General features: G+C 43.9%; 1 protein-coding gene across 1 annotated transcript in view; it reads left to right on the forward strand.

Moving 5' to 3' along the window:
- The window catches only part of LOC137641413 (calcium and integrin-binding protein 1-like), a 42107-nt gene that overhangs the window by 12100 nt on the left and 7149 nt on the right, over positions 1 to 22858 (forward strand). Inside the window, exons 3-6 of the mRNA XM_068373945.1 lie at positions 5984 to 6131; positions 6719 to 6818; positions 8493 to 8587; positions 18030 to 18133. Of these exons, the coding sequence (XP_068230046.1) occupies positions 5984 to 6131; positions 6719 to 6818; positions 8493 to 8587; positions 18030 to 18133 (447 nt within the window). The remainder of the gene's footprint in view (positions 1 to 5983; positions 6132 to 6718; positions 6819 to 8492; positions 8588 to 18029; positions 18134 to 22858) is intronic.

The raw sequence follows: 22858 nt of genomic DNA on the forward strand, positions 1-22858 counted from the left end.
CGACTTCTCAAGTCTGGTAGACTCTCCCCGCAGGCTGGCCATGAGACGCTCCAAGATTTGTTGGACTCCTTCGGATATGGACCATCTAATGAAAGGAGTATTTCGAGCATTCGAAGTCTTTAACTTCTTGGACTGGTGTTTGGGAGCGTTGAGCAGGAAGACCTCCCCTTCTGACAAGGAAACTTCCATGCTCATTATGTCCTGCATGGACAAAGCCATACGGGATGGTTCTAGTGAGCTTGCGGCTTCTTTCGTGTCCGGGGTCCTCAAGAAGCGGGATCACCTTTGCTCCTTCTTGTCAGCTGGAGTCACCCCATGTCAAAAGTCGGAACTTATGTTTGCTCCTCTCTCGAAGTGCCTCTTCCCTGAGGAGTTGATCAAGGAGATTGCCGCCTCCTTGATCCAGAAAGACACTCATGACCTGGTTGCGTCATCCGCACGCAAAGCCACCCCTTTGCCCTCCGTGCCTAGACCCAGGATGGACACTCCAGCGTCATGGTTCATTCCTCCCTTTCGTGGCAGAGCCTCCAGCAGAGGAGGTGCTCGTGCCGAAGTTCAACGTGGGAGCAAGAAGAAGGGTTCCAAGTCCTCTAGAGGCAGAGTCTGACTGCCACCTTCTTCAGACAGCAGTGGGAGCCAGGCTCAAGAACTACTGGCAGGCCTGGGAGAACAGGGGCGCAGACGCACAGTCTGTGAAGTTACTCAGAGAGGGGTACAAGATTCCATTCTTGCGCAAGCCCCCTCTAGCAACAACTCCCATCGACCTCTCTCCCAGGTAGAGAGGAGGACAAGAGACTAGCTTTGCAGCAAGAGGTGTCTCTCTTACTACAAAAGGGAGCGGTAGTCAAAGTCCGGGACCATCAATCCCCGGGCTTCTACAACCGTCTCTTCTTAGTGGCGAAGAAGACAGGAGGGTGGAGGCCGGTGCTAGACGTCAGTGCTCTGAATGTCTTTGTCACAAAGCAGACGTTCACCATGGAGACGACAAAGTCGGTTCTAGCATCGGTCAGGATGGAAGACTGGATGGTCTCGTTAGACCTAAAGGACGCTTATTTTCACGTCCCCATCCACCCAGATTCCCAACCTTTTCTAAGGTTCGTTTTCGGGAAGGTTGTATACCAGTTTCAAGCCCTGTGCTTTGGCCTAAGCACGGCACCTCTTGCTTTTACGAAACTGATGAGGAATATTGCCAAATTCCTGCATTTAGCAGACATCAGAACCTCCCTCTATTTGGACGACTGGCTTCTAAGAGCTTCGTCAAGTCGTCGCTGTCTGGAGAATCTAAAGTGGACTCTGGATCTGACCAAGGAATTGGGTCTCCTGGTCAATATGGAAAAGTCCCAACTCGTCCCATCCCAAACTATAGTGTACCTAGGAATGGAGATTCAGAGTCAAGCTTTTCGGGCTTTTCCGTCGGCCCCCAGAATCAGTCAAGCCCAAGAATGCATCCAGAACATGCTGAAGAAGGACCGATGTTCAGTCAGACAGTGGATGAGTCTGATAGGGACGCTTTCATCACTGGACCAGTTCATCGCGTTAGGGAGACTCCACCTCCGACCCCTTCAATTTCACCTAGCTGTTCACTGGAGAAAGGACAAGACGCTAGAAGCGGTCTCGATTCCTATTTCCGAGAAGATGAAGTCTTCACTGACTTGGTGGAAGGACAACATTCTCCTCAGGGAGGGTCTGCCACTGGCTGTTCAGACCCCCAACCACATTCTCTTCTCGGACGCATCGGACACGGGCTGGGGTGCGACATTGGACGGTCGGGAATGCTCAGGCACGTGGAATGCGGATCAAAGAACGTTGCACATCAACTGCAAGGAGTTACTGGCAGTTCATCTGGCCTTGAGAAGCTTCAAGTCCCTCCTTCTAGGCAAGGTGGTGGAGGTGAACTCCGACAACACCACAGCCTTGGCGTACATCTCCAAGCAAGGAGGGACTCATTCGATGACGTTGTACGAGATCGCAAGGGACCTCCTCACCTGGTCAAGAGATCGAAACATATCGCTAGTAACGAGGTTCATTCAAGGCAACATGAATGTCATGGCAGACCGCCTCAGCCGGAAGGGTCAAATCATCCCAACAGAGTGGACCCTTCACAAGAATGTATGCAAGAGACTATGGGCCTTGTGGGGTCAGCCTACCATAGATCTGTTTGCAACCTCGATGACCAAGAGGCTCCCAATTTATTGCTCACCGATTCCGGACCCAGCAGCAGTTCACATAGATGCCTTTCTTCTGGATTGGTCCCATCTAGACCTTTATGCATTCCCCCCGTTCAAGATTGTCAACAGAGTACTGCAGAAGTTCGCCTCTCACGAAGGGACAAGGTTGACGTTGGTTGCTCCCCTCTGGCCCGCGAGAGAATGGTTCACCGAGGTACTGCAATGGCTAGTAGACGTTCCCAGAACACTTCCTCTAAGAGTGGACCTTCTGCGTCAGCCGCATGTAAAGAAGGTACACCCAAGCCTCCACGCTCTTCGTCTGACTGCCTTCAGACTATCGAAAGACTCTCGAGAGCTAGAGGCTTTTCGAAGGAGGCAGCCAGAGCGATTGCTAGAGCAAGGAGGACATCCACTCTTAAAGTCTACCAGTCGAAGTGGGAAGCCTTCCGAAGCTGGTGCAAGTCGGTATCAGTATCCTCAACCAGTACCTCTGTAACTCAGATAGCTGACTTCCTTTTATACCTAAGGAAGGAAAGATCTCTTTCAGCTCCCACGATCAAGGGTTACAGAAGCATGTTGGCAGCAGTCTTCCGTCACAGAGGCTTAGATCTTTCCAACAACAAAGATCTACAGGACCTCCTTAAGTCTTTTGAGACCTCGAAGGAGCGTCGGTTGGCCACACCAGGTTGGAACTTAGACGTGGTACTAAGATTCCTTATGTCAGAAAGGTTCGAACCACTTCAATCAGCCTCTTTTAAAGATCTCACTTTGAAGACCCTTTTCCTCGTCTGCTTAGCAACAGCTAAAAGAGTCAGTGAGATACACGCCTTCAGCAGGAACATTGGATTTACATCTGAAACGGCTACATGTTCCTTACAGCTTGGTTTTTTAGCCAAAAACGAACTTCCTTCTCGTCCTTGGCCCAAATCGTTCGATATTCCAAGCCTTTCTAATTTGGTTGGAAATGAACAAGAAAGAGTACTATGCCCTGTAAGAGCTCTTAAGTACTATTTGAGACGTACTAAACCATTACGAGGACAGTCAGAAGCTTTATGGTGCGCTATTAAGAAACCTCCTTTACCTATGTCGAAGAATGCAGTTTCTTATTATATCAGACTTTTGATTCGAGAAGCTCATTCCCATCTGAATGAGGAGGACCATGCTTTGCTGAAGGTAAGGACACATGAAGTTAGAGCTGTCGCAACTTCAGTAGCCTTCAAACAAAACAGATCTCTGCAGAGTGTAATGGATGCAACCTATTGGAGAAGCAAGTCAGTGTTCGCATCATTTTACCTTAAAGATGTCCAGTCTCTTTACGAGAACTGCTACACCCTGGGACCATTCGTAGCAGCGAGTGCAGTAGTGGGTGAGGGCTCAACCACTACATTCCCCTAATCCCATAACCTTTTTAATATTTCTCTTGAAATGTTTTTTATTGTTGTTTTTTGGGTTGTCCGGAAGGCTAAGAAGCCTTTCGCATCCTGGTTGATTTGGCGGGTGGTCAAATTCTTTTCTTGAGAAGCGCCTAGATTAGAGGTTTTGATGAGGTCCTTTAGTATGGGTTGCAACCCTTCATACTTCAGCTCCTAGGAGTCGCTCAGCATCCTATGAGGATCGCGAGGCTCAGTAAGGAAGACGTTCTTAAAAAGGCAGAGTAATTGTTCAAGTCGACTTCCTTACCGGGTACTTATTAATTTTATGTTTGTTATTTTGAATAACTGCTAAAATGAAATACAAAATACTTAGCTCTTAATGTTAACATATAATGCTGGTCTCTACCCACCCCCCTGGGTGTGAATCAGCTATATGATCACCGGCTAAGTTTAATATTGAAAAATGTTATTTTCATTAGTAAAATAAATTTTTGAATATACTTACCCGGTGATCATATATTAAAGGACCCTCCCTTCCTCCCCAATAGAGACCCAGTGGGCCGAGGAGAAAATTGGTTCTGTGTTGACATGGAGTACTTGAGTACCTGCTCGACAGATGGCGCTGTTGATGTACACCCCCACCTGTATAGCGATCGCTGGCGTATTTTGTCCTTAGGTTTTTCTGTCGGGCAGCAGAGCTGACAGCTATATGATCACCGGGTAAGTATATTAAAAAATTTATTTTACTAATGAAAATAACATTTTTTGTTATAAATTGTTAATTAATTCGCATATCATATTTATTCCCTACCTTTGAACATAACATAACATCCACATTTCTTGTTAGCTTTTTTTACCAATTCCTACTTTAACTCGCTATTCATCCCTCATTTATGGTGTTGATTCTTAATCCTTTTACCCCCAATGGATGTACTGGTACGTTTCACAAAACTCATCCCTTTACCCCCCTTGGACGTACTGGTACGTCCTTGCAAAAAACTGCTATTTACATTTTTTTTTGCCTATTTTTGATAACTTCATGGGAAACTTCAGGCATTTTCCAAAAGAATGAGACCAACCTGACCTCTCTATGACGAAAATTAAAGCTGTTAGAGCAATTTAAAAAATATATATTGCAAAATGTGCTTGAAAAAAAAAAATGCCTGGGGGTTAAGGGTTGGAAAGTTCCAAATAGCCTGGGGGTATAAGGGTTAATAAGCTTGCCTTATTTTCCACTTCCATGGAGATCGTTCAGAATTTTCTTTTCCACAAGTTCACCGCCCTCCATGATGAACTCAATCCATCCTCTTATCTCTAGACCTGCGACCAGCTACTGTATTTAGTTGAAATTCTCATCATGTTATTTCTACCTATTCCATGACTCATTACTCATCTCTCCTTTGTCTAATATTTTCTTATACAATACCTGTAGTAGTCCTTAATTGCACCATTCAAAGACCTGGACTTTGGCTGTAAATACTATATACAGAAAGTCCTCAACTTACTTGATAGGTTCTAAGAAGCTGTTTGAAAGTCAAATATTTATAAGTTGATTTTTGATAAAGTTAGACCTAGGGTAGGTTTCACCCGTCTCACATCCTACAATTTTTCAGCTGCAAAAGTCAACCAATAGAGTCATTGCGTATTGCAGATGCTATCTTGCTTACTGCATTAAATTATTTAACATTTTATTAAAGTATTTCATTGTGAACTTTTGATACAATATCCGAGGTCTATGATTTCAGTTGGATTAGGGTTTGTATCTCCGAGTGTTTGTAAGTTGAGGATCTTCATAATTCACCCTCCACAAGGAGTGTCTGTAACCCCTTAGTGTATTTTAATTATCATCCTTTCAAGTGTGATATTCAGTTAATCTTTTCATTCTAAATTGCATTGTTATATATAAGAATACTGTAGTTTTTTATGGCCTAAATATAGAATGTGGTTGACTCTATTCGGGGAAGGATAGCCATGGTTGTTTTAAACACGTCCCTGTTATATACACGATATCTCTTGGGATATTTGCTGTAGGGGTTAGAACCCTGTGATACCTCTAAAAGTAAAATTCTCTGGTATATCACACGCAGAAAATATCCCAATTAGAGGCTGCCTAGAGGAGCTTCCATCAGGACGACATGGCTCAAGCCCAAAAAAAGGCATTTTGAGGAAGGAAAAATCTATTTCTGGGCGAGGAATCTGTGTCGCCCAGTGAAATGCTCCTTAAAGCACCATTTCAAAGGTATAAATACTGCTAAATATACCAGAGAAAAAAGTTGCATGGAATGCTTGGAATATATCCAGCTCGCTCACCCCTAAAGGGTGTCAGTATTAAAACTGGGGCGAGTGATACCACTACCAGAGATCCCTTTCCAATTAGACTTCTCCCTCCTCAAAATCCCCCGTTACTACAATATATTTGATAGAGTTATTTTTACTTTTCAGCGCTCATAAGAGGTTCAAGTATCTGGCACCGGAAAAAGTCGGTCACAACAGGAATGTTAAACTTCCGATGGATAAGCTGCTTACATTGCCAGAATTGAGAGCTAACCCTTTTAGTGAACGAATGTGCTTGATTTTCTCTTCGACCAAGGTAAAGGAGAGAATTATCTTTGACATTGTCCTGGGTGTTATTTTTCATTTAAATGAAGATTGTTACATTATTTTACAATTTGCAGCAAATATTTTTATGTTGAACAGGCTGACATAAGTACTGTATCTTTTTATAGTGTATCTATGAAAGATCTGTTTTAATGTTGTTACTGTTCTTAAAATAATTTATCTTAATTTTTCACCACCTCATATAGCTTATTTATTTCCTTGTTTCCTTTCCTAACTGGGCTATTTTTCACTGTTGGAACCCTGAGGCTTATTGCATTCTTCTTTTCCAACCAGGGTTGTAGTACAGCTAGTATTAATAGTAACAATAATAAGTGTCAGAAAAGATATGTTAGAAACCAAAGATCTCCAAAAAGTTAAAACTTTGACTATGAATTTCCAACTACTACAGACCTTTCCATTGCACAGGAAAACGAAACCTTTCTTACCAAGAACAACTCTGTTGAAGCAACCGTTTGCTTGGTTAGCCAGACCTTTCTATTCATTAAGTGTAAGATAAAAGCATATACAGTATTAAGTAATCACAATTTTTCTCCAGTAAAGTATTGTATACTCCCACAGGATGGAGACTGTACATTCGAGGATTTTCTTGACATGATGTCGGTTTTCAGCGAAGCAGCACCGAAATCTGTAAAAGCTGATTATGCTTTTCGAATTTTTGGTAAGTTTTCTTTTTCACAAGTAACTACGGTAACTACTGTGCTATTATTATTGCTGTCCATAAGTACATAAAATATTCTTAAAAGAAATTTTATTTTTCCTACATATAAACCATTGTTTTTAGCCTTACATTTTGGGTAAAAATGTTGACCACTTTCATTTGATAAGGGAAGATTATTGAACTTACCCTAATGTACAAAATATGGTATGTAATATGTAATTGTAATATTAGGTATAATATAAAAAGTAAAGATCCAAGAACTATTTTGTTGGTCCTTAAGGTGGTGTTCATTCTCATTTACTTTTTTATACTATACAGTATGTGCATATGTGGTTTGGCTTATGCAGATGATGCTACTCACTTTACCACAGTCCCTTTTCGTGCGTGAAGACCTGTGGTTGCTCATCTGTTAAAGAGTGTACCAACATACATATACTGTATAATCAAGATATAAAGCTGGATAATGATGTCTTTTTTTTTTTTATAGTTGTCTGAATAAGCATATCTTAGATTATTTTAGCTCGGTGATTGAAAGGAAATGTTTTGTCATCATTATATGGGCCGGGTAACCCCAGGTTCAGGATTTTCTGTGAATAAGTCATGGAAAATATGCCTAATGTCTTTTCTTAGTTCATCCTATTTCAAGCTAACATGGTTTGCTTTAATTAAAGGTCCAGTGATATATATTCCCTGGAATGATAGAGGTATAATGTTAAATTGTATTTGGGGTTTTGTGAAAATTTATATCTATGTAACAGATTTTAAATTGATTTATATCAAAATATGATTGAAAGACTTGTAATGTATTATTCAGTAATATTCATTAGTAAAAAGCTATAAATACATATCTTTGAAAATGTCACAATGCTGTAGCTTAGCTTCACATGAACTGAGACCCTTAATCAGCACTAAATGGACCTTGAGCTTAATCAGCCTAAAGTGGGAATTAAGCTTAATCAGCTGAAACTGGACGTAATCTCACTATGAAATTTAAAGTTTTATTCCCAACTTCCATAGTCTTGTAATTCTATGTAAAGGAGAATGAATTGTATTAACCCCCTTGAACCGTAAGTGAAACTGTAAAAAGCCCATTGTTCCATTCCTAAATGTACGCAGGAGACTTACCCTCCATAGAATTTCAAACAATACGGTAAATTGAAATCTTCTGATTCAGAAAACAGATTGATTAAATTCACAGAGCTCCCGCTCCCAACCAAATTTGGAGTGGCAGTTCTGTTGCAAAAAACAAAGTAATGACAAAAGTATGACTAGTGAACCAGTAGTTCCTATGGACTATGTACATCTAAAAATTATGTGAGTGACCACATCACATAGCGAGCAATCACTGAACAATTTAAAATTTTTCATAGTATAGTATACTGTACTGTACACAGTGTATTTTAGAATCAAAATAAAGTCCTACCGCTAATTAAATCAGTTCATGTATCCATCTGCAGAATATACATAATCATGAAATATTTTTGACATATAGAAAATTTTTCTTGAACTATTAGAAGTTTGGCTGTGAAATAATGTTCTTACGGGTGTTCAGCTATTAAGGTTCATGGTGAAATGTAGATTGTTTGGAAACCTAATTATCTTTACAAACTAGATTTATGAAGTTCTGATTGAGTTTTCACAATATTTTACAACTATCATAAATTAACATTGCAGATTTTGATGGTGATGATTATCTTGGAAGGAGAGATCTGGAGGAAACTATTACTAGGCTTGTGACTCCCCAACGTTTTTCACTGGGGGATATGGAGGTAAAGTACATTTTCTTGTTTGTTCTTACACTTATACAAACCTTTTGTCCTTTAAAACAGATATGTCTTGAGCATTGGTGGAACACCCATTGAATCTTGAACTGGGTACGCCACACAGCTGTTCCACAGTTCTTCTTGTGACCAGTGTTTTTACTCTTGTTATTTACGCATATATTGGACACCAGTGCAGAGACAACATGATAAAAGCAACAGTAGTCAAATATTTGGGGGCCCGTCTGAAGAAAACAACTCGGATGACTCTCTAGGCTGATGGCATCACCTCTCTTGAAGTTATCGGAGAGACAAACCTCACCAAAAATGAATTGCCACTTGTACTGGAAGCCTTGGTGGTTGCAGACCTTGCTGTAGATGTTTAGCTGGTACTCCCTTCAGAGATGTGAATGATATAGGTGTGCAACCAGTATAATGCCTGATCACAATACGCAACCAGGAATCTGTCCGATTTGGCTCCACGAACAAACCACACAGCATCTTGCTGTAAGAAGGGGACAGGCTTATATAGTATGTGCATCACCCAAAACTAATGCTATTTGACCTGGCAAATTTGTTGAAGTACAAGTTCCCCCTGCACTAGCAGATAACAAAGTTGTAGCCATAGAACCAAGGACAGAAGCAAAATATACAACAAATAGGCCTCTTCCCTCTTTTGTAGATGTCAGTAATGGAAAGATTAGGTTGCAAAACCTCTTGCAAGAACCCCAGACTCTACGAAAGCAGGAACACTTTTGTCAAACTACATTTTTCATTAAAACTCCCATGATCACATACAGCATAAGCCAAATATTGTGATGCCAATGTTCATGGGTTCAATAGTCTTTTTTTCTGTCAGAAGAATGCCATCTACTGGTCAGCCAATCTATGGACCCATATGCGTGTGTCAGTTCTCCAATTCACTTTTAGACTATTATATTAATAATAAAGATTTTATATAAAACTTCTAATTATCTGATAGCTCTTTTATTCACTAATATTGAACTATACAGTATACAGTACTGTACTTATCATTAAAAAAAAAAAACTAAATATATAGTATCAAGACTTCAACTCATTTTTCTTAGCATGTTGTTCTAATAACAACTCCATTTCTGGGCTCGAACCTGTGCCGCCCAGTGAATAAGCTCCATTTAGCACTTATTCTTAGGTAATTTACTGCTAAATATACCAGAGAAAAAATGTAAAGGAGTGCTAGGTTAACTAGCTCGCTCACCTATTGGTGTCGGTATAAAATTGGGCGTATATTCCAGAGGTCCCGCACTATTTAGATTAATCCACGACAGAGAACCCCAATAGAGGAGAGCCGTTCAACCTCACTCGGTACTACTACAATGCATCCGCTCAGAACCCAACTCCTTTTAGCACAACGATCAAAGTAACCCGCATTTTTCTGGTGCTCTCGATTTTGGATATTTTCTAGTGAATTATGGCTTCTTCGTCGGTTTCCCAGGAGACACCGTCTAAGTTAAGTACCAAGCTGGATTTTACTGTGTTTTGAGCAACCTAGATCGTTTAATATTTATATTATAGGAGTTATTCTCTTCGTTCATACCGATCTTGCTTGATTTCACTACAGTTGGTACTCCTGTTTTTGAGAGCTTTTAATTTTCACTTGCGGTGTTACTATGTGTATTATTTTTATTATCAAATATTATTTGTTATTGTGAATATTCATTATTTAGCGTTTAGAATCCTCGTGGTTCAATTTTTGGGCCGATATCATTTACGTATCGCTATGGCTGCCGACCGTGCTAAGGCGGCAATGTTATTTTAGCCATCAGGTGTGTCTTTTGTGATTTAATTATTTATGTTGCATGCCTTGCCCAAAAATTTTCTATGTGTTTATTCATATATTTAACGCTATTATTATTATTATAATGAATATTTGTGCCATTACTCCGTTTGATCTGTCTGGTTGGGGATCGTCAGTTGGTAGCCCTGCTGCCTCGTATCACGTGATCCTCCCCCACGCTCCCCCTCTAGCTAGGTGGGAGGCTAGGCTTCTCCCCCCTCCACTAAGGGACCGTTGCCTTCCCTCCTTTTAGAGGGGGTAGTTAAGTGTTTATGGACTTTGTCCTCCGGGTGGCCCGGCGGTTTAGTCTCTGTCTAGTCTGGTTGGCCACCGGTCTACAGAGTTGGATCCCGGTGTACCCTATTTTATATTCACTTTTCATTCTGGCTTATGTTATACGAAACCCTCCGGGTTCGATTGGCAGTTCTTAGTTACAGTTCCGCCCCCCTATTATTTTATAACATTTCCTATGATGATTATATATGACAGATCACTACCCCGGAGTCCCTAAAGGAATTGGTATTGAATATACCTTTATTTCCCGGCCCGGGGTCTACCCCACCCCGGGAAATCAGACACTATGTGTCTTAATTCCTTGTTATTGCATCCTTTTTTATGCTCCCGGCTTGACCGGAATGGATGGCTATACTTTAGTTTCAAGTTAGACTTATGTTTAGGCCCGGGACCTCCGGTCCCGCCCCTATGTAAGACTATTACAGTTAAGCTCTAACCTTGCGTTAGACCTATGTTAGGCCCGGGTCCTCCGGACCCGCCCCTATTTAAAAAAAAAAAAAAAAAAAAAAAATTTTTTAAATTTAAAAAAAAAAAAAAAAAAGTACAGTTAAGCTCTAATCTTGTGTTAGACCTATGTTAGGCCCGGGTCCTCCGGACCCGCCCCTACTTAAAGACTAGTACAGTTAAGCTCTAATCTTGTGTTAGACCTATGTTAGGCCCGGGTCCTCCGGACCCGCCCCTACTTAAAAGAATAGTACAGTTAAGCTCTATTCTTGTGTTAGACCTATGTTAGGCCACTTAAAGAATAGTACAGTTAAGCTCTAATCTTGTGTTAGACCTATGTTAGGCCCGGGTCCTCCAGACCCGCCCCTACTTAAGAGAATTACAGTTTCTCATATACTATTCTTTTTACAGATGGTGCATTGTCTGACGCCGGCCTGTGCAGCTGTTCTGCACCAGCCTTGTGGCCACTCCGTCTGCCGATCTCACGCCCCTTGTGGGGTTCAACTGGAAGACGTTGTGGTATGGCACCCGGATAACTGTGTGATTTGCTTCGACCTCATCACTACCCTTGGATCTGACTCGGTGAGTCCCGTTGGCTATATTGCCTTCTTATTTTATTTACTATTAGTAAGATATCTATGGTCTTGAAGGACCATTGGGAGTCTCCCTTTTATAATTCCCACTATTATTTCAGGCATCCCCGGAGCAAAAGTCTGCGGCTCGGGCCACACTGAAGGTGTGGGTTGGTGGGTTTGCCCGGAATGTAAAGTCTAAGCGGCCGTACGTCCTATCTGAGGACTACTGCACCATGGTTTACCCCAACGCCAAGTCTTCAGCTGCTGTGGCTAGGCATGTGGCAGCTCCCATCATTGCCCACATTGATGCCACTATAACGGGTCTCATCGACCCAGAGCAAGATCCATCGGACGCCCCCGGAGGTCTGGAGGACAATGTTGCCTCCATGAACCTGGACGTCGAACCAATGTTGCTAGACGAGCCGGATACAGGTAGGGTGGTAAGTGAGGCAGGTGTGTCCGGCGCTGAGATTCCTATCCTCAGCCCCGCTCTTTCTTCTTCTTCTGATCGCTCTTCCTTTCTTGGATTTTCTGGGGACCGTGATTCGTCTCAACGTTCATACCCGGTTCCCCCTAAGGATAAGTCTACTTCAAGGACCTTACCCAAAGCTCGCAAGCCTCACAAGACTTCTCATGGCTCTAAACATGGTACGAACCCGTCTTCAAAGACCTCTGGTTCCTCCTCTAAGTCTCACGACCCGGGAGTTCCTTCCGCCCCTCCTGCTGCTAGCCCGGGCCTTTCCGAATCAGCTATGCTTCGCATCGTGTCGGAGATGCAGGCAAAGTTGGTTTCGGAGATGCAGTCGAGGATGGACACGATGTTCTCTAACTTCGGTCAGAGAATTGGGGCTTTAGAGCAAGGAGCTCCGGAGAGAGTCCAAAGCTCTCTCATACCGGATGCCTCTAAGCTCCCGCCGTTTGCCAAGAACAACCCCTGGCGGATGGCTCTTCATTCCCCGTTCTCAGACGGAATGTTGACTCTGGAGGGCCTTGGCACTCGTCCTCTAGAGGACTTTGAATTCTTTCCTCCGGGTCTGGCATTTCCATTTCATGGTTATGCCAGACTTACCGAGGAAGCTTTAGTCCGATTAGACAAGGTCCCCAAAGAGACGGTCATCTTCCCGAAGGAGCAAGCCCAATCTGTTTGGGCCAGATTTTTGAATGACATCGGCTGCACTAACACCATGCTGACGCCTTATAAAAGCTCCTTTACGATGTTCTTAATGGACAAGACCACCTTGACTCCATGCGTCAATAAGGTGGCAGAGCTTGCCTTTCAATATGCTCTGGAGGAGAAGCCCTTGCCTCCCATCCGAGAGGTGGATCCAATCTCCCTCCTTCTTCCCTCAGGTATTGAGTGTTGGGACAACGTCCATACCACCTTTACCTCCGGCAAGCTTGCAGCAGACTGTGCCTCAGTCTTGTTTAGTGAGAAGCTTCCCCGTCTCCCGGAATCCCTCATTAAACAGGAATATGATTCCCGCCTACGTGTGGGCCGTACTCTAAACCTGGCCACATCCACGGAGTCGATAGCCTTGACTTACGATACGGAGAGTATTTTTAAGTCTCTCAACAAGGCTACGTTACAGTCTTTGTATTATGACTTGTATGACTTCGCTACTGCTAAACGCAGATGTCGCAAGCATGTTCTAGCTGAGGCGACGATTAGGCATGAACCTAATAAACTCATCCGGTCCTCCTGTTGGGGTTCAAATCTCTTCCCCGAGGATCTCGTAGAGGAAGTCTTGGCGGAGGTCACTAGGGTTAATCAGAGCCTTAAAGCCCGTTGGGGTTTGACCCCTAAACGCAAGTATGACCCCGCAAATTATCAAGCCCGGGGTAGGAAGAAGCTTAGACCATATACCTCCACCCAGTTCAGGCAACAACAGAGTGCTTCATCCAACTTCCGGCTGCCTCTTCCTCCATCTTCTGTTGCCCCTGCACAGCCTTCCACCTCTCGGGCTCCTTCGGATGACTATGTCACCGTTCTGCTACCTAAGAGCCAGCTTTCTGGTGCCTCCGCCACTTCCCCTGCCTTTAACCAGTCCTACGAGGCTCATAGCTCTTCCCAGAGTTATGGTAGAGGTAGAGGCTACCACCGTGGCTCTAACCAGAACAAAGGCAGGGGAAGAGCCTTTCGCAGAGGAAAGAACTTCCGAGGCGGACGTGGAGGCAACTCCTCAAACCAATACTGAGGTACAGCAGGTAGGGGGGAGGCTCTATGCCTTCCGCAACAAATGGAGGTTCAGTCCCTGGGCGTTCAGTATCATCTCCAAGGGACTAGGGTGGAGTTGGATTCAAGGACCTCCTCCTCCGAACAAATTTCGTCAACATTCCACTCCGGACCTGGTCGAATTTGTCCAGGATCTTTTACAAAAGAACGCCATACAAGAAACGAAACATCTGAAGTTTCAAGGTCGGCTGTTCAGTGTCCCGAAGAAGGATTCAGACAAGAGAAGAGTGATTCTAGATCTATCCCTTCTCAACTTGTCCATTCAATGCGACAAGTTTCGAATGCTTACCGTCTCGCAGGTGCGGACCTTACTTCCCCGTGGGGCCGTCACCACCTCTATCGATCTTACAGACGCCTACTATCACGTCCCGATAGCGAGACACTTCCGTCCGTACCTAGGCTTTCGCTTAGGGGACAAAAGTTACTCCTTCAAGGTGATGCCTTTCGGGCTCAACATTGCCCCAAGGATCTTCACAAAGCTAGCAGAAGTCGCTGTTCAGGAACTCAGGAATCAAGGGATTCAAGTAGTAGCCTATCTGGACGACTGGCTCATTTGGTCAGACACCTCCCAAAATTGCCTAAAAGCCACTCACAAAGTCATCCATTATCTTCAATCTCTAGGCTTCCAGATCAACTTCAAGAAGTCCCGTCTTCTTCCAAAATCGAAGTTCCAATGGCTCGGCCTGCAATGGGATCTTATATCTCATACTCTGTGTCTTCCCAGACCCAAGAGGTTAGAGATTGCAAGGAACACCAAACGCTTTCTCAAAGACAAAGTAAGTTCCAGACGACTCCAAGAGAAGATTCTGGGGTCCCTTCAGTTTGCCTCAGTGACGGATCTTCTTCTGAAGGCAAAATTGAAAGATATCAATCGTGTCTGGCGTTCGAGGGCGAACCGGAAGCTCCGGGACAGGAAAGTCCGCCTTCCTCCCATTCTACGGGAAAGACTTCTTCCTTGGACAAGAGCAAACAGTCTGTCAAAGTCAGTTCCCCTTCGATTTCCGCCTCCGGAATTAATCATTCACACAGACGCATCCCTATCAGGTTGGGGCGGCTATTCTCAGCTCAAGAAAGTTCAAGGTCTTTGGACTCCCTTGTTCCGCCATTTTCACATCAATGTGCTAGAGGCCATGGCAGTTCTTTTAACCCTGAAACGTCTCGCTCTTCCCAAGAAACAACACCTTCGTCTGGTCCTCGACAGCGAAGTGGTGGTCCGCTGCCTCAACAGAGGCGGGTCAAAGTCAGGGCCTCTGAACCATGTTCTAGTAGCCATATTCTCCCTAGCAGCCTCGAACCGTTGGCTTCTTTCAGCTGTCCACCTGGCGGGAGTCCGGAATGTAGTGGCAGACGCCCTGTCCCGGACCTCCCCTCTAGAATCGGAATGGTCACTCGATCTAAAGTCATTTCGGTGGATTCTCTCTCAGGTTCCCGGTCTCCAAGTGGACCTCTTCGCCACGGAATCCAACCACAAATTGAGAGTATATGTGGCTCCCAATCTAGACCCTCAGGCTTACGCCACAGACGCCATGTCACAGAATTGGGACAACTGGGAAAAGATTTATCTCTTTCCCCCGGTGAATCTTTTGCTGAAAGTTCTAGACAAACTGAGATCCTTCAAGGGACAAGTAGCCTTGGTCGCACCCAACTGGCCCAAGAGCAACTGGTATCCTCTCCTGCGGGAGTTGAGATTATACCCTCGCCCGATACCCAATCCGGTTCTGTCTCAGATAGTACAAACACACGTTGTGTACGCTTTCTCAAACATTCAGAGCGCCCTAACTTTATGGACTTTATGAAGTTTGCGGCTATGCATGGTGCCAATATTGATCCTCAAAACACCTTGTTCCTAGAATCGGATAAACGGGATTCCACCATCCGTCAGTATGACTCTGCAGTTAAAAAGTTGGCAAAATTTTTAATAGACTCAGACGTGAACTGTATGAACTTGAACCTTACAGTCACTTTCTTTAGATCTTTATTAGAATCAGGTCTGGCAGCCAATACTATCACCACTATTAAATCGGCTCTGAAAAAGATCTTCCTAGTGGGTTTTAACATAGACTTAACCGTCTCTTTGTTAGCTTCAATTCCGAAAGCTTGTGCCAGACTGAAACCGGTTACTCGTCCTACCCCGGTGACCTGGTTCCTTAATGACGTACTCAAATTGGCTTCTGATACCATTAACAGTTCTTGTGGTTACATGCCCCTTCTCAGGAAAACACTTTTCCTAGTGAGCTTGGCTTCCGGGGCAAGAATTTCTGAATTGGCAGCCTTGTCGAGAGACCCGGGTCATATTGACTTTCTGCCTTCAGGAGAGGTCCTTCTTTCTCCTAACAAATTCTTTTTGGCTAAGAATGAAGACCCTCAAAACAGATGGACCTCCTGGAAAATTGTTCCCCTCACGCAAGATCCGTCGCTGTGCCCTGTCACTACTCTTAGGTCTTATCTATCCCGGACCTCCTCTAACTCCTCGGGGCCTCTATTCGTTAGAGAACAAGGCGGTACCATTACTATTAAAGGGATCAGGCAACAAATTTTGTATTTTATTAAACAAGCTAACCCTGACTCTTTTCCTCTTGCACATGATATCAGGGCGGTTGCCACCTCGGTGAACTTCTTTCACCACATGAATTTTACAGACCTTTCCAGGTATACAGGGTGGAAATCACCGTCAGTGTTCAAGAAACACTACCTTAAACATTTGGAAGCCCTAAAATTTTCTACAGTAGCCGCAGGGAGCGTAGTTACTCACGAGTAACTCACAGGTTAATGCCTTGACTCTTTATCTCTCCCTCTTACCTGCCTCATTTATACCCTATTGTATTCGTTGGTCGCGCACCTGAATACTGTTATTATATTTGTAAATTTTATGCTCCTGAGTATCTGTATATATTATCACTCACGGCATTATTATACCTACCTTATTGGATTTATGTTCATATTTAAGATACCCTTATAATTGTTTTTTGGTACTCATCTCTGATTAAAGCATCCTGTTTTTCTCTTACGCTTATGTTTTTTCCTTTATTTTGCAAGTTTGGTGACATTTTTCTCTTGTATAGATTCACTGGGCGGCACAGGTTCGAGCCCAGAAAAGGGATTTTGACGTAGGAAAAATCTATTTCTGGGCGAAGGACCTGTGCCGCCCAGTGAACCCTCCCAGCTCCTCTCCCTTGGAGTCCCCAAACTTTGGGTGCTAAGGAGTTGGGTTCTGAGCGGATGCATTGTAGTAGTACCGAGTGAGGTTGAACGGCTCTCCTCTATTGGGGTTCTCTGTCGTGGATTAATCTAAATAGTGCGGGACCTCTGGAATATACGCCCAATTTTATACCGACACCAATAGGTGAGCGAGCTAGTTAACCTAGCACTCCTTTACATTTTTTCTCTGGTATATTTAGCAGTAAATTACCTAAGAATAAGTGCTAAATGGAGCTTATTCACTGGGCGGCACAGGTCCTTCGCCCAGAAATAGATTTTTCCTACGTCAAAATCCCTTTATTCAAGTGCTATTTATACGCCAAACGGAAAGCAGTGGGCTATAGATCGATTGTGTAAACAACACTTTCCTTTAGTTGCCTCGATCTTTATTTCTTATTGTACTTTTTTACCTCAACGAGATCAGTTGCGTTTCTGTCAGCAGTCCATCTAAAGTGTCTGCTACAAAGCTAAGTCTGTAGAAGTTCTCTCTTATGTCATCTTTATCTAGAGTGTGTGCAGATTGCAAAGTGTGTAGGCTAATATTGGTAAAATTGCATTATCTTTCGATAAATGTTCATTGCCGAGGAATTGCATGCTCTCTACTCATTCAATGTACCGAATGTAGTTATTACCAAACGATTTAATGCTTTTTTAAATAAACCCAGTAAAACCTGGTACTAAATATACAGAAGATAAAATAAAGAATAAGAGAAAAATTTTAGTTTGACGGTCATTGGTTTTTGACCCGGAAATATGACAATCAAGATAGTTTTATATTTTCATATGAAATATAAAGGATTTAAGTTCATCTTTTAATTTGTTTTTTATCCTTCGGAGGTATGAATTAGAGTCTAATAATTTCCCATGTTTTACTTCTTCCACTCTTAACAGGCATTGGTAACAAGAGTTTTAGAAGAAGCAGATCTTGATGATGATGGGATGCTGTCGTTTGCTGAATTTGAGCATGTAATCTCAAAATCCCCGGACTTTGCAAAGTAAGCGTCAAATTTATTGAATTTTTTTAATTAATTGAATTTGTTGTTTGATCTTATATCTTAATTTTTATGAAATATTTCATCCTTTTATTAATGAAGTAGCACACTTAATTTTATCACAATGTTTAACTTATAAAATGCAGTTTGAAGGCCACTCATGAATAGTAGAGGCAAGGGACAGTAACATTACCCTATCAATCAGGCCAATGCTCTAGAGACTGACCATACTGTATATACATATGATCAGCACCCAAGCCCCCTCTCCATCCATGCTAGGGCCAAGGTGGGCCAGGTAATGGCTGCTAATGACTCAGCAGATAGACCTATAGGCTCCCCAAACCCCTCATCCATTGCTCACATTGATGGTGGGTGAGGTTGCAGCGACCAAAGGAACTAACGAGTTTGAGCAGGACTTGAACCCCAGTCTGGCGATCACCAGGCAAGGACGTTATCAACTGGCCACCACAACCCTTTGTATTTGCATTTACTTTTTTTCAATATTAAACTTAGCCGGTGATTATATAAGCTGCAACTCTGTTGCTCGACAGAAAACTCTACGTAAAAAATCTGCCAGCGATCGCTATGCAGGTAGGGGGTGTACTTCAACAGCGCCATCTGTCGTGCAGGTACTCAGTACTCAATGTAAACACAGAACTCAATTTTCTCTCTGTCGGGCTACCGGCAAGACCTACTAATTCGCTGTTACTAACTGGATTTGTTTTCACAACTATTTGGTGAAGTACACTATTCTAGTTTTGAGCTTTCGCTATGCAGGTGTTTTATCTTCATCTCAAAACTTGAACTCGTTTTGGATAGATTTAATTATGGTGACAAAGAGAGTATGGACTTTCTTTCACTTTTAAATGGCCGACCCTTCCCTTAGACGGAAGTGTGTTTAGGTTTTTAGTAATTTTTCTTATCACGTTATAGATCTATATATTTTATATCTCTCCGCCTTTATTAGGCCTCTTCGATTAACTTTCCATTTATTATAAACATATAAAAATAGATTTTAATGTTTTGTTTATATGCGACCTTTCCTGATAGTAGGCGGTCCTAACTTGGAACCGAAGTTAATCAACGTTGAGCCCGTTATATCGTATTTAGCCTTTAAAGAATTTAAAACTTTTTAAATGTAATGTTTTATGAAAGAATTTCTTTGATAGTCTTCGTACTGTTTTCAAAGATGAACTAACGTTTAGTTTTTTAGGCTACGCAGTTGTTGACGTTCAGGACGTTCAACATGCGCTCTATCGTTACGATAGAGAGAGAGTGTATCACGGTTTCACTTTGCAGTAAGAGTAAATCGATTCTGACGTTTTGTTCATTCTTTCTTAGCTTAAATGTTTTAAATTCTAATTTAAAGGAACTTTTTATTTGGAAAACCTTTCAGTTTTTTCCTTTAGTCAAATAACATGTTTTTTTGACGATATATAATTGGGCTTTTCTCTTAGGTGCGAAATCAAGAGAGAAAGAGAGAGAGAGATAGAGACGGAGGGAGAGAGAGGAGAGAAAACGTTCCGTTCAAGCGGGTAACGTTGTTCTCGTGTTACTCTCGTCCCTAGTCTCTGTACGGGGAGGAAGGTAAAACGTTTTTAGGTTTTTATTCTCGTCCCCAGGCTATGTGCGGTGAGAGATTGAAAACGTAGTTATATGAACTAGTGTTTAGTCTCTTTCCCAGCCACTGAATTTTTTATCTTAATATATGTTTTCTGTTTTTTGCTGGTATTAATGAGCTGCATTATACGACTGATTTCGCAATTACTACCTTTTAATGAAGGGTAGAATTGTGTGTTTCAGGTAGAAATCAGTAAAAGTTTCGATTTCAGTGAAATAAGTGCAAAACAGAAAATCGATAAAGTGATATGCGCAAAGTGTTACAGTGTTGCGTCCGAGGGTTCGTCTGTTCGTGCCTGTCGTTCACCTAGTCCGGGACCTCTTGCAAGCTCCCAAGCCCAGGGGAGAAGTAATGTCGAACGACTTATGGGTTCGAGAGGCCTTGATCAACGAACAGACGTTTCCCTCCGTGGTTTCGGGCGTATCTACCCAAGATCGCCCCACCCACACAAAGACGAGAGAGCCCATTTATTCCTCGTCTGCGGAAGAGGTTTCTCGTAAGAAACCATGGACCAAGATCTCGCGGCTTTTTAAGCGCAAGTCGGTCCCTTCCGCGCAAGTCCAACGGCCCAGTTGTAGCCACTGGGTCAGTTCGGACTCGCTGCAGTCTTCCGACGACTGCTCACCTCCTAAGAGAGGCAAAGCGGTACCGCATCAGGCAGTCACACCGTCTGTTGCCGCACCTGCTCCTGTAGACCCTAAGTGGTCTTTGCTGCAGACCATGCAGTCTCAGTTAATGTCATTGATGCAGGACTTTCGTGCGGAGAAGGTTGACACTGCACCAACCTCTAGCCTACAACCAACCACGGTTGTGCGTCCTGGGGACGCTGAGACGACCTTCTGCCGCACTCCAGCTGAGAGAGTCCCGCCACCCATGCGTTCCAGTGTACCCTGCCAGCCGCATGTTGACGTTCAGCGACGCACGGAACCTTCCGTTGACGTTCGCGAGGTACAACAACAGTCTAAGTTGTTTTGTTTTGACGCGGTGCGTCAACCTCCGCATTCTAGAGTTGTTTTGACTGCTCAGTCTAGACAGTCAAAGCAGTCTCGAGTGGACGCTGTACGTCCTCACGCACCTGTTGTGGTTGACAGTTCAGTTGTTGACAGTTCACAGACTGTCAAGCAGTTACATGACGTTGCGTTCTGGTCCGCTACTAATGCACCAGTGAGAGACTCAGCTTTTATCGGACAAGGTTCCTGTAGATGAGGAAGTTGCTGTTCTCCCTCCTACTGATATTCCCTTGAGGACTCTGTCAGATGGAGAGGAGCCTTAAGCTGCTTAGCCTCCTATGGACTTTAATTAAATCATGATGATTTTTTTAAGGATCTTCGTCCGGATCTTGTAACTGCTGCTCCTCGTTCGCCTAAACGTCAGAGCTTACACTAGGCCTAGCTACTTCGAAGCCGTTGTTTTTAAGCTAGTGCTCTCTCGCTCTCCTAGAGAGCGTTACGTTGGCTAGGCGACTGGTTTTTCACCAGGAGGAGTTTGGGGGATACAGCCTTTGCTTTCCCTTCTTTTAAACTGGTTTATAGAGCGAGAGTCTGATATGACACGAGAGAAGTTCTCGGCTTGGGAGTTCATGCCTCTGCCCAGATAGACTTCTCAATTCTGGTAGACTCTCCCTGGCGCCTAGCCAGGAGACGCTCCAAGTTGTTTACAGGTCAACTTCTCAGCTGTTGTCGAGCCTTTGAAGTTTTGCTGTACTATTATGTCACGCATAACAAGGCTTTCAGGGATGGTAAACGGTTCCGCCTCAGTCGCTAACCCCGTCTGTTGCCACACCTGCTCCCGTAGACCCTAAATGGGCTTTGCTGCAAGTCATGCAGTCCAAGCTTGCGTCCTTGATAGAGGACTTAAATGCGGAGAAGAACCTTCTGGCCAACAACCTTCCAACCGGTCGGTTGTGCGCCATGTTGACGCTGAGGTAACCTACTCGCGTCTGCCAGTTGAGGTGGTTCCTCCTTCTGGCCAACAACCTTCCAACCGGTCGGTTGTGCGCCCTGTTGACGCTGAGGTAACCTACTCGCGTCTGCCAGTTGAGGTGGTTCCTCCACCGATGCGACCCAGTGTGGGTTGCCAGCCGCACGTTGACGTTAAGCGACGCTCGGAGGTGGTTGTTGACGTTCAGGACGTTCAACAACCAGCAGAGGTGACTTGTTGTGACGCAGTGCGTCAACCTCAGCAACCCGGTAGGGTGTTGACTGCACAACCCAGACGGTCTAGACAGTTTCGGGTTGACACTGTACTTCCTCGTGCACCCATGGTTGTTGACAGTTCACAGACTGTGCAGCAGTTCCATGATATTGCGTCCGGCTCCCTCACGCATCCACCAGTGCGACGGGATTCAGCGAGTCAGACGTTGCCCACTCCGTTGCCGTTTCCTCATCAGTTTCGGATGAGGAACCCTCTGATGAGGACGTTGCTGAACAAGACGATCAGCCCCCAGCCCTGCTATCCATCCAGAAGATGCTGAAGAAGGAACGCTGCTCAGTCAGGCTGTGGATGAGTCTGGTAGGGACGCTGTCATCCGTGGATCAATTTGTGTCACTAGGAAGACTACACCTCCTTCCTCTTCTATACCATCTAGCTTTTCACTGGAAAAGGACAAGACGCTAGAAGCGGTCTAGATCCCGGTTTCCGAAAAGATAAAGTCTTGTCTGACTTGGTGAAAGGACTATATCAACCTAAGAGAGGGTCTTCCCCTGACTGTTCAGACTCCCAACCACGTTCTCTTCTCGGACGCATCGGACGTAGGCTGGGGTGCGACATTAGACGGTCGGGAATGCTCGGGATTATGGAACTCGAGTCAAAGGACAATGCATTTCAACTGCAAGGAGCTACTGGCAGTACGTCTGGCCTGGAAAAGCTTCAGGTCTCTCCTTCAAGGCAAAGTGGTGGAGGTGAACTCGGACAACACCACGGCTTTGGCGTACATCTCCAAGCAAGGAGGGACCTACTCTCTGACGTTGTACGAGATCGCAAGGGACCTCCTCACCTGGTCAAAAGGTCTAGACATCACTAGTAACGAGGTTCATCCAAGGCAACTTGAATGTCATGGCAGATTGTCTCAGTCGGAAGGGACAAATAATTCCAACAGAATGGACCCT

The sequence above is a fragment of the Palaemon carinicauda genome, chromosome 5 (genome assembly GCF_036898095.1).
Source record: "Palaemon carinicauda isolate YSFRI2023 chromosome 5, ASM3689809v2, whole genome shotgun sequence".
NCBI classification, from domain to species: domain Eukaryota; kingdom Metazoa; phylum Arthropoda; class Malacostraca; order Decapoda; family Palaemonidae; genus Palaemon; species Palaemon carinicauda.